The following is a 13,434-nucleotide window of genomic DNA, read 5'->3' as shown; positions in this document are numbered from 1 at the left end:
AGACTCGAAACTTACTAATGACTTGTTCCCACCTCTGTGATTTGCTGAGACTCATGGCAGATCCATTACAAACACATTGCAAAATACAAACATTTGGAGCTCTCAAGAGCTCAAACAAAGATATGCACTGAATTGTTTGCCAAATCACCAATATGCTATGATTACGGAGAAAACTGATCATAGACCAGCAGTTTTAAGCTTTTCCCTCTCATGAAACTGTTGGATGACAGCAAAACCACATTTAACTATTCTTAATTGTCTAACTATTTTAGCATCATTGTACAATTAGATCCGACCTATTTCAATAAGGTCCCCTCACTTTAAAGTTTCTGGTTCAGTCAATAAACGCGTAGTGTTTCTTTACAATGTGACATCGCCAACTACAGGCCTGGCAGAAGAATTCTGCGTTTTTGTCGTTTTTGCAGATCTGTGTAAACGGGGATATATTTTCGTCTGTACGAAACACTTTTCAAAAACGCAAAGGAAAAACTATTCCGTGTTCAGCACATCATTGTTGTGTAAACATACCCCAAAATGGATCTACTATCAGCTAAGTCAGTGTTTCCCAACCTTGTTTTTCGTGGCACCCTTATCTGGTCTCCCTTATTTATCTGGTGTGCCTCAGAAAACAAGGATGGGAAACACTGATCTTGATGAGTGGTTAAACTGAGGAGTGTTACAATTCAACCTCTGTTACAGAATTATAAAATGAATGTGGATAGGTTGTTCTTGGAATAATTTTAGTATTGAGTTCATATTGGCATCTATGACTTTTGATTGTAGACTTACTTTGCATTGCATACTTTGTGTGTGTGGAAGAAATGATCAGTGGTTGTATTGTATCCTGTGCTCCTTAATCTTTTAATGAAGTTTATACACAGCACCGCATTCCTATGAAACAAATCTCTAATCAAACTCTCTTACAGCATTTTATTGGGTGACCAGTATATCAGCCTTTGTTAATTGATTAAAACAAGTGTTAATCCTCAGCAAAAAGCCCAACAGATAGAAATGAGACCAATTAGCAAAACAGATTGCAATCCATGATTAGATATTGTGAACACCTTTATGGAATTCCAGTTACAGGAACAAAACATCTCACAAGCTGGGACTTCAAGGAAACTTAGTGGAGGAGATATAAACTCTGGTTTGGCCACAGGGAAATGTCATAGATATCATTTTAGCTTTTTCAAGGTATGAGTGATATGAGGTACTACTAATATACATTAATAATTTAGTGATGTTATTTCACATAATAGGTCTACCACTGCATGCACATGCCAGTCCGACTTTTAAAATATTTTAATGTTTTATATAATGCATTTTCAACTACTTATGCATAATGACAGCCTAGCTTGACTCTGGGCTAAAGCAAGTTTATAAAATGGATAGTTATGTTTCTGAATTTATGTTCGAAATATATTCTGTGTAAAAAAAAAATATTGAACTACTACGGAAAATAGCCACATTATGCAAAATTCAACATGCATTTTAGATAAAATGTCTTCCAACTCAATGTGTTGTTGGTGGATGCCATTACCTCGTGGATCATTACAATTGTCCAGTGCATACAAATAGGTGTTTAGGAAAGTCCTGTGGTTGTGTGTGTTCCTACAGTACCTGTATTTAGCTTTTTTGCACACAAAAAAATGGCAATTGGACTTGTAGCAAATACTGAAGGGTATGGAAACTAATGAAAAATTAAAAATAAATGGAAAATTGCAACTTTTTATTTCACAATTCTGACTTTTTTTCCTCAAATAATTACTTGATACTGTTTATACCGTTCAATTCTGAGCAAAAATGTCTGAATTGCGAGATGCAAATTGACAATGTGAGGGAAAAAAGTCAGAATTGTGAGATAAAAAGTAGCAATTTCCTTTTTTTTACTCCAAGCTTTCATGCTTTTTTCCACAGTTGTGATCTTTGACAGATCCTCTTTCTGTTTCAGTAACTCCTCAAACTACTGGGGCGTTTGTCTTCTAGCTACGGGAATGGCTAATGAACATAAAGCTAATCTTGTGGCACAACATTCATTTTTCTTCGTCTTGTCTTAGGCGCTGAGGTGTGCTGCTTTTTCTAGCGCACGTAATCCCTCAGGCGAAAAGAGCCTTTGGGGTATTTGAATGTTTTCATTTCCATATATATTTAATTTTGTCGTCTGACATACTTTTCCTTTCTCAGTTTCGTGACTCACCAATAAGCATTCCACAAAGAGACACTACATATAAGTTAGCTACACACATGGCCTTACCAGTACTCCTCAACCTAGTTTTTCACATTTGTTTTATATAGTTCAAGACATAAACGAAGGGACTCAGACCATCAAAAGACAGGCCTAATTCCTCTGTTCTGCGAGAAATAGTCAGATGTTATTAAAATGAGCACAGGCCCATGAGAACAGCCGCTCTGGTGTTAAATAGCAGCTGGAAGGAGAGCAGGATTTTTTGAACTACTTTTTTGGAGTTGAAATGCCATTCAAGACATTTAGGCCAATGATAAGCTTATGTTCAGAAATATTGAAATGGTCTTCAATCAGGAGCTTTTCCAACCCGAACTCATGGGAAAATGAAACAGTTTCACGAGGTGGCGATTTTGTATACATTTATAACAAGTACGCATGAAGGCCCACTGCTAAATATAACCGTCACTGGGGGTAAGCAGATTGAACAAAAACACACAAGTGAGATTGTGTGAATTCATTATAGTCACCAATTTAGCAAAATGTAAAATGGTTACGAATTGCCAAGATATTATGTTTCTCTGCAAACACCCACACGCTAGATCATTTTTTTGTTGATTGCATTTCAGGTCAATATCAGTTTGACATGTTCTTTTTTTTATATTATATTTGCATAGTTTTGAATAACAGCGCAGCCTGCTATAGGGATGTGTATTGAAACCATTGTATGTGTATATTTTTGTATGTAATGACAAAAAATGTGGATGTGAAATCGTTATATTAGTCAGACACAAACGGTTCCCTCAACCTATACATCATGTGCTGCATACTTGCTCAAAAGTAGTAGACTTTACAAAAGTGGAAACTACATAAAATTCAGTGTCTCTGTAAGAATAACATTATTTTTGAGATGTATGAGACACAATAAAAAGCCGCCTGGTCATTTTTGGCTTGGAATTTACATCATCCAGTGGCCACTGGACAAGAGTTGACCTCAGGCGAGGGAAAAATTGCATAAATATGTGGGTTGGTTGGCTGATCAAAAATAATGACCTCAAGAGGAACTCTATAATGAGTCGGAGCACTTTTCCATATCTAAACATGCCACGCATGGCTGAACGCATTCATATTCCGCCCAGTCTTGTAATACACAGTTACTCTGCAGAGGCAAATCCCACAAATAGGAAGTTGCTGTGGACAAGAAGAGAATCTCAAGGACACAATGTCAAATCTAAAGGCTGTACGGCTCAGCAGAGGGACTGGAGGTGTTGCTAATCAAAGAAATTATTATGTTTGGCCACTTTTGTATAGAAGATCAAGAAATGATGATTTTGATGATACATTTGTACTTGAATACAAAAAAAAAAAAAATAAATAAAAAGCCAACTAGATGTACAGTGCTTTGATTTTATCAAATCAATGTTTGTATGTTCCCTGGGATCTAAAGTATATCACTTTGGATACAATTGTCTATTAAATGAATAAATGCATGAAATGTGAGATTGCTTTCCCATACCAGAGCTTGTGGAAAAATAGTGTCATGAAATCAACACTGACCTATTTACTTAATACACTCTTAGAAAAAAAGGCTTCATTCAAAAAATTCATTATATGAAGCATAGGGTCCTGAATAGGGTTGGGTATCGTTTGAATTTGAACGATTCTGATTCCGATTCCTTGTTTCGATTCCGGTTTCTAACGATTCTCGATTCCGATTCTTTTAAGAGGCAGGGTCAAAAAAGTTTAGCTAACCTTGCTAACCAACGGCCTTTCTGAAGGAAATACTCCTTCTGTAAAAATACTCCTTTTGTTGATTTCGTTATTTTTAGAAAAGTGAAGCCACACTTTGGATCGCCGACGTAAGTTACTCATGTTCGACTCGCGTGGTTATGCCAACACTTCCGGTAGACGCTTCTTCGTTGGTGTTGTTCAGTGGTTTCTTCTTCCGCTCGGCGGACTGCGAATATCGAAACTAGGAATCGAAATTTTAACTTTTGAACGATTCCGGGAAAAACGAAAAGTTAGTCTCGGTTCCAATCGATACTCGATTCTCGATACCCAACCCTAGTCCTGAATAGAACCTTTTGGTGGTTCCAAATATGTAGCGCTGATAGAACCTTTTAAGGTTCTATATAGAACCTTTTCTTCTAAGAGTGTACACTTAAAAGGCAGAAAGCTATGTGAAAGCCACGTCACAAACCAATACATTGATGTTTGATAAATTAACTTTCGCCCTAAGTATTTTCTTGTTGAACTTCATGTTTTACTAAGAATATAATCTGATTCAGATTATAGGGAAGAAATGAAATGTGAACAGTGAACACTGCTTTCCAACGTAAAGGCAGCTACAAATAAGCAACAAGAAAAGACCAATCAGAAATCAGCATGCAAATAAATCCAATTAAATAAAGCAATTTCGATTCACTGACGTATTCTCTCAGGTAGATTTTGAAGGCAGAAGATTCTAATGCAAGTCATTTTATTAAATAAAATATAGTTAACAACAATAACAACAAAAAATGATGCTACGTAATATTATCAACACAATAGAATATTTACACAAAAAAAATGATTTAATGTGCATTAAGGGACTTATCTGGGGAAAAAAAAAACTCTAGGAAAAAGGCACATTGTTGCCTCTAATCCTAATTATAACACTGTCAATATTAAATCGTTAATCTTTAATCTGTGCAAAACTGAAATCTCATTTTAAAAAGGTCTCAGCAGTGCAGTGTTCACAAGGTCCATGAGTTGCGTAACTCTTTGAGAGCTCTTCAAGATTTGAAGGTTAGCAAACTCACCCGATGACATGAGGGTGCTCAGTGGTGAGGAGAGCGAGTGGTGACTTGTCCCTCTCGATGAGCCAGACGGTGTAACGTCCACTCTGCCTCGGGTGCAAAAACACGGTGATATCCAGACCACAGGGCCGGTGGGTGGAACGTAGCCAAGGGCTCAGAACCCATGGTCCCGTCAGAGCCGAGCCATTCACTGGGAGAAACCGCCCTGGAGAAACAAACACAGGGAAACATTTATTTATGAAGAGAAATCTTTCTTTTAATTTTCATTGGCCCTGTTTACACCCGGTATTAAAGATGTGTTTTGATCCATCGGATCACAGGTAGACCAGGGAGACACAATCCTGTTAACACCAGGGGCCTCATGTATAAACGTTGCGTACGCACAAAATGGGCATAGAAATATGCGTACGCATTTTTCCACGCGCACATCGGGATTTATAAAAAATAAACTTGGCGTAAATAAGTGCGCACCGTAAGGATGCTCTTGACCGTGCGTACGCACTCTTTTAGAAGATTATAGGTTTTGGCGACACCGATGGTGAGCTGGAGTCAAATGTCTTTTTGCTTACTATTAGACAGAGAATCTAAAGAAAATTATACATCTACAGAAAGATAATACAATTATAATTTCACAAACTTATCACTTGAAGCAAACATCCATCCCTTCTTAAATGACCGCGCCAGCACGCGCGTTGGGCCGTTTGGTGAAACTGACGCACATATAGCCTATAATCCAACGGCAGATGGAGTAAAAACGTAAATCTTCATTATGAGTCCAAATCATAATCACAGTCCATATTCACAATAACAGTTTAAAAATAAATAAGAAAATGGTTTAAACTATATGTTTTACTTCTGATATAAACATTTAGATTAAATATGCCGTTCTCATTACATTACTCAAACTCTTAAACTACATGCAATCATTACTGAGAAGTTATATATATATATATATATATATATATATATATATATATATATTCAATAAATAGAAATAGACCTATTTGTTGTGGATGCATTGCTTTTGAACACTTTTCTTCTGGCATGCTGTGTTTTAATGTTTTAACTAGAGATTTTCTGAGAAAACTGTTTCATGCACAACCATGTCTATCTCTTTCCATTAAAATATAAATCAATTAAAAATACTATTTGGCCAGTGGAAAAGATTGAGAAAAACTTTCTCTGAAATGTATTTAACACTATTTGATTTATTCATTCAAAAACAAGGCAAGGATATAGGCTACTAAAAAAAATGTTTGTAATAATGTGACGGCACATCCGGATTTTATATTTTCCTAACGTCTTGTACCGTTAAACTTGGTATCACGTGGATGAATAATCATATGCAAATGATATGCAGATTAGGATATGCATATTTAAACTAGGCGTTGTAATCTCCATACATGGTTATTTCGGGGAGGAGACGCACGTGCGCACAATCTCCCACTGACTGGGATTTATAAAGTGAATTCTGCGCAGGTTCTGGCGTACGAATGGTTTTATAAATCTGAAAACTTTTGTGCGTACGCAAATTCTGCCTTATGTGCGTACGCACGCTTTAAGGATGAAATCTACGCAAAGTTTTATACATGAGGCCCCTGGTATTTTAATTCATCCCTTTTGTCCACTTTCAGTCACTTCTGTCCTGATTTCTTCAAGGGGAGGTTCTACAGGTGGGTAAATGTATGGGCATTTCAGATCTTTCAATCTAATGGATGAAATAAACTCACTCATTGGAACCGACGGACAAAACACATGGAGAGTGTAAAAAAATCAAAAGCAAATGCAATCCAATGTTTGAGTTCATATTAAGAAATCTAATTTTAGACTTAGATTTTAGTTTAAAAAAAAAAAACCTACAGTTTATGACATTGTTGAGATTTCTTGAGATATTTTTTCAGGTGAAACATCTAAGATAATAGAGATGTCAGAATAAGGCTCTTTGCTCTCTTGGGAGAAACAGTTGAGATTAAAGAAATCTTGTCTTGATTTTTCTTTTCAGTGAGCGCTACCAAAGAGCATTTTACAGCAGTCAGCGGTCATCTTGGTAACACCTGCAGGCAGTTCATTTCTGTGCTGCTTGTTACAGTCTTCTTGCATTCAGAAAGACAACAACTATGAAGGTACTTTTGGAGCAAAACCACTGAGCACCTGTGACTGTGGAGTTTGTATAGCCACACATGTGTATGTCAATTTGAAGTCATGGAGAAAAAGTGAATTTGAAATGTTGCAAACTTAAAATACTCTTTTATCTCTCCCACAAACACACAGTTACACCTTCAGAAATTCTTCACTGCAGGTGCACAAATCCTATTAGGTCACTTGATGGAGTTTTTCGGTTCGTTGCCACTGTTGCCTTTGGCTTGCACAGTTGGGGATATTCAAATTAATTAACCAATCGATTAGCTCTACCAAACGTGGATGTTTTTCCACTAAGAAATGAATATGTTTTGATTGATACTGTGAAGCTGCTTTGATGCAATCTATATTGTGAAAAACACTATATAAATATGCTTGACTTGACTATTCTATTACACATTAAGAAACTCATACACTCAAATTGTTGCTACAGTTGCTGCAGTGAATATGGTGCAAAACACATAATTTGCTAATTAATATGTAAATTTAACGGACACTTGTGGAATATTTTGTCACAAATTCATTCCTTTTCTTGTATATGTTCATAGTACATTCACAATTCCCGCTTGCAAAATCTGCTGGTATGAGTCTTAAACTGTGTTTTTTTTTTCTCTAACAAATAACAAGTACCACACACTGTCACTTTTTCACCATGTATCGGAAATGTGGAGTGTTCAGAGATCAGAGAATTCTGGCCAATCAAAGGAGCTTATTTGAGGGTCTGGATGATGGCGCGAAACGTGCACAATCCACAAAATTTTAGGTTTGATTTTGTTCTATGCTGTTTAGCTATTCTTGTATGTCAGAAATATGCAGAAATCACATCTCATCTGTTTAGTAACCATGGCGATTTCAGTTAGGATCTATTGACTATAGTTTTATTGAGCTTAAAACACAGGATAGATTGATTGTTACTAACATTAGCCCTTAATCATATTTCACCTGGATCAGCACAAACTCACAATTTTGCAGAAGTTGTGATAATTTATTTTAATTTCAGTACAATATTTTGAAGCACAGCCAGGGTGACAATTAAATAGCCTTTTATTATAATGAGATGATTTGTTGTTCAATAAGTTCCAAGAAAGCTGATTTGGCAAAGTTAATTTGCATTAGAAAACTGCCTTGCTTGAGTTGCTGAAAGGATTAAAATATACGGTTATTTTTCGTCAGATCTAGAATTCTGGGTGGTCTAGCAAGTTTTTGGCAATAATGTATATATTAATAATGTTTTTCTAAACTGAAATAGCCAGACTTTTTCTTTCAAGACATACATTTTTAAATAAGTAGCCTGTTTTCTTTTCATACGTCTCTGTACACTTCTCAGAGAGTCTACGGGAATGTGGATCTTATGAGTATGTGTGAAAGTGAAATTCATAAATTGGTGGCCCAGGCTGCAGACGCGGAGCCCATGTAGAGCCAAAATAGATGAGTGAGGGGAGGAAAATGACAACACACCAGAGGAAAACGAAATAAATAATGAAAGAGAGAAGAAAAATCAAAGCTCTGTCTGTGGGCTTTGATTTAGAGTCCTCCCTCTCAACAGCCTCATTCAGCTCTCTCAATCAGGACATTTTCCACAGGGCCAGAGCACGAAAAAAAAGACAAAGGAAACCTTCTTTTGAAAAAAATAAAGGAATGAAAACAGCATCAGTGAAAAGATGGAGGGAAATTGTCCCGGAATGTAGCATTTTCATTATTCACAGAGTTCTCTGAATCCAGCAAGGAGTTGTTAAAGCATCATATGTTTGGCGTTTGGTTTGTTCAACAGCCCATGAATTGTTATAGGCATCTCATTTAACTCTGAACTTAAAATATTGCTCTAAATATGTAAAATTCAGTGCATGCCAAGTGTGCATCATGAATAATACTAATTAACAATAGAGTATACTAATAAAAAGCAGGGAATTTTTGGTTAACCTTCTCTTAAAATTAGTATTTATCATATGTATAAAACAGTTTCTTTTTTTTATAACTTTAACTTTCTTTTTTCATAAATCTGGTTAAAAAATAACAATTTTTTAATGTTTGAAAGAATTCAAGATTAAGGATGAATGGCTTTCACAATCCCCAGTTTGTTGAAATCTTTATCTTAAACATGCTGTGCCCTTTAGAAAAAGTATATAATAATAGACCGCATGTTTCTGTAACTGACTGCAGGGTACTTGAGGTTTTGACTTCTCTTGAAAGTGTATTATTAAACTGATTTATTTTTTTAAACTGTGTTAAAATTCAATGAAACGCATCAAGTTTAAATGTGATCGCAGCAGGGTTTGTGCTAACTTCTCCACACTTACAAAATCAACTGAGTGCGTAATTTGACTACGGATTCCTCAACTTTTGAATACCACTTTTGCATCTTGGCGAAAGCATTACAAAACCAAACACAAGTCTTGCTGCTCACTGCCTAACTTCTGATTTCACATGTCTTACTTGAAAATGTATTTTGGCAATTGTCTGAAAGTCCAAACCTTAATTGTCTTACTTAACATTTTCAAGTCATGTCTTAAACTTGCCAGCCAGAATAATACATCTATCTAGAAGATAGGAAGGAAACAAGTGAATCGTTATACCAATATTATTGTTGATTTTTTTTAGTCATAGTTATCATGTAGCATGATGTGCAGCTGTGTGTTTCCCATTAGGGATGAAAGATAATCACTTACAAAAGGCTTGGTCATCATATATTTACACTTGCAATCATCTTCTAACTACTTGAGAGACTTGAGAAAATATTGAGCAAATATTCAATAAAGCAATAAGCCCATATTCAATGGGTTTTGTGGTGAATTCTGGGAATTTCTCAGTTTTAAATGTTTCAGTTCAGTGGAACGAGGGACCGCAGAACTAGGGAGATGATTGAAGATATAAGTCTAAATCGTTATAGTGTTTAAGTTTCCAGGGCTTCTTTCATTTTTCAATTATGGTGTGACTCTTAATATATTGCTTGGAAAGGATCTGGGAACTTGCAAAATGTGGTATGTATTGTGTGATAATTAAATGCTTATATGAAAAAAATTCTGTGGTCATTAGCTAAATATACATGGATATTTTAAAGAAACTGCTTAATGAAGTTCTTTATTTCCACAGGGACTTTCTTTGGGACTTGATGGCTTGGCTCGCACACACACCGCAGTTCTGTGAACAAATCTGGGTATAGAGGGAATGTATAATGCATTTGCTTTTCAATATTTTTTTATTTCTTTAAATGTGCCTTGCACATCAAAATAACTGTTCCGCAGAAGACAGCATCCACGTGACATATGATTCATTAAGTGAAGAAAAACACCAATTTAAAGGTGACGTATTATGCCGCTTTTTACAAGATGTAAGATGTAACATCTTGTATTTTTCAAAACTTTCAAATGCAATAAACTGCTGACATTTGCTTATTGTTTTTTTTTTTGTTTGTTTTTTTTTTTTTTTTTTTTGCAGGATGCAATATTTTACAGGGTATTAAATTATGCCAAATGATGCTTTTTTTCATTCATTCATTCAAACCTGGCAATATCAGTTAGTTTTATAACTGGAACAATCCTGAAAACTGCAATAGTTGTCTAATGGTGTATTTATCGGAATAATTCACCTTCACTTTCAAATGCATATTTAGAACCTTCCAAACAAATCTGTCTTCTTTAAACATGTAATAAAATACTTGTGTAGCTCGCAATGCATACATCTTTTGGAAGTCTTTCAGTGGAGAAATGTTGCGTATTTCCCCATTATGATGCAGTCACAGAATAAACCGACAGCGGGGCACTGCCCATGCCAACCAACCAATCCTTTGAACTAAAATAAAGAAAAAAAAAAACATTCTGACACTTACACAAAGTAGGCAATGTAAATGTAATGGTCAGCAATTGGCAGGACTTAAGACTGCAGTCAGCAAAAATAAACATGATGTAGCTAGCAAATAAATCAATGCAAGATCAAATGACATGGGTTTCTAAAGATCTTATCAGCCAAGCAGTAAATCAACATGACTGGTGAAAGGCAACGCATCTGGCGTCGCTCATTAGGCTAATAAGACTACACAGCTCTCTCTCTGTGTGTCTGTCAGTCTCTCTCTCCCTCTGCAACATGAGCACCTGTTTGTTTTTCACTTTTTTTCTTTGTTTCCACATGTCCTCAACTGACACCAGGAACTTTGATCTGCACTCAGCTCTATGACACCACAAAAAAGGCCACACTGAGAAAAACAAAACAGTGCATGCATAGATGATACACTGGCCAGCTCCAAAAATCCTATATGTTGAAATATGTCAAGACCACACACTGTCATGTATTGTTTCTTTCAGATCTACAGAAATATATATATAACTAACTACTTACACATAGTAAATATAACATTTAATTTAAAATTATTTTTAATTGTTTTTAAGCTATAATTTAATGACACCTGCTTCTGGACAAGGATTTTTACAGACACTGGTCACATATCATATTATTTAGAATTAAAAACATTTGTAAAACATTTATAAAACAACATGAAATAATATTTAGTTGTGCTTTCATTATCCTTTTTAGTCTTCTGGTTAAGAGTATGTGTTATGTTTAGTACATTTTGTACCCACAAACTGTGTTTTATCTGGTTTTTATGTTTTGTCCCTGATCTCAAGAATCACTGGTATATTATATATAAATATATATATTATATTTATATAAAGAGTAAATATTGTTCATTTGACATTCATTGTAACAATACACCGTACATGCAAACGTACACTTTTCATTTTAAATAAAATATATATTACCATTGAAAAAGTGCCTTTCTTCTAAAGTATTTATTTCACTTGATTACATATTAAATACTATTACTCATACAATGATAATGTAATAAGTGAACAGCACCAAAAAAGCAGTGTTTTTTGGGGCGTTGGTCATTATGTTTCCTTATGAGGAGGGAAACACATATATTTTTGAATTTACTGTATTGCTTTTATGTTCAGATCTCTAGGATGCCATCAAAGACATAATAATTTAGAAAAATCAGAAGACAGCTATTGTTGAGGGATATTGCCGCTTGACGCATTTCAGTCTTTCCTACATCAAAGTCTCAAATTCAATTAGCTGTTTGTGCTAACATTATATGATTGTGGAAAACCATTCACCAAAGAAGGGGGAGAAAAATCATCAGTCTGATACCAATCTACATAAATGCAATTATTCCTTGGATTTTTTTTTATTATTATAACATCTGCATCCTGTCCATAACAACGCTGTCTTGAAGCCCATTTGAACGCAGATCACATCCCATTGAGAAAAGATTGACGGTGTCCAGAACTGTTGTCAATGATGTGATGTTTCACAGCAGGATTACCCAGAATCCACGGCAACGCTGCTGATCAATAAGAATCGGTTTTATTTATTTATTTTATGATCTCAGTCTCCCTCAAAATAAACACACATAAACTAAATTACCAGGCATCTGGCAACAAAACAGTGAACAAAACAGCTTCAAAGATTCATCGCAACAGAAATTCGCAGCCCTCTGAACTCAATTCAAATTACTTTTGAAACCAGATCAAAAGTTCAACACAATTAAAGTCTTATTTGTTAATTGCCTTCAATTTGCTATTCTAGTTTCTTGGAGTGTGTGTTGGCAAACAGTCACACAGTTACCAAGTCACAGTTACCTACAAAAATAAATAAAGTGTCTATAAAACAGTATTCAGAGTTTATCTAATTAAATAATCATCAAATTTAATCTGATAATTACTGCAAAAATCTTAGGTCGATGTAAGTCTTATTCAATTGATTACACGGCTGTAGTGTGGCATTTCGAGTTACTTTATTGTAAAACTGTATTTGAGTGGATTCTGACTAATTTAAACAACTCTGATTGGCCATTGCATTTAAGAAATCAACAGCTGATTGACTGATTGGTTGCTTGGCGCTGTAAACTGCTTGTTCTAGGGCTGTAGTCAAGACCACCTTTGTTGAGTCCAAGACAAGTCTAAGACCAGGACCATTCGAGTCCAAGTCAAGACCGAGTCGAAAGAGGTTCGAGTCCAAGACAAGGCAGAGTCCAAAACGGTTAGAGTCCGAGTCAAGACCGAGTCCAGGACAGGAAAAAAAAAATTATATTTGCGTCACAACACCCAGTTAGAAAGATAGTAACTACAGTAACAGCATGAGAAGACACCCTCTGTTGTAGTAAGCACTTGGTCGGTTAATTTTGGCATTTTCTAAGTTAACGTTACCCTAATAGGCTAGTAATAAATGTACAAAAAAAAGGAATAAGTATATATGGAAAAACCTCACAAACACCAAGGCAGGCAAGACAGGCGAGAAGTGGTTTCAACGGGACAGCAT

General features: G+C 35.5%; 1 protein-coding gene across 3 annotated transcripts in view; it reads right to left on the bottom strand.

Annotated features, from left to right (window-relative positions):
- The window catches only part of alk (ALK receptor tyrosine kinase), a 419,464-nt gene that overhangs the window by 177,710 nt on the left and 228,320 nt on the right, over window positions 1-13,434 (bottom strand). For all 3 annotated transcript variants that reach the window (XM_039665984.2, XM_089120560.1, XM_089120559.1), the window contains one exon: window positions 4,984-5,185. In XM_039665984.2, coding sequence (XP_039521918.2) covers window positions 4,984-5,185 — 202 coding nt within the window. The remainder of the gene's footprint in view (window positions 1-4,983; window positions 5,186-13,434) is intronic.

The sequence above is a fragment of the Pimephales promelas genome, chromosome 15, assembly GCF_988280905.1.
Source record: "Pimephales promelas chromosome 15, fPimPro1.hap1.1, whole genome shotgun sequence".
Taxonomy (NCBI): domain Eukaryota; kingdom Metazoa; phylum Chordata; class Actinopteri; order Cypriniformes; family Leuciscidae; genus Pimephales; species Pimephales promelas.
The sequence above is the reverse complement of the archived record's forward strand: the minus strand, read 5'-3'. Positions and strand labels throughout refer to the sequence as shown.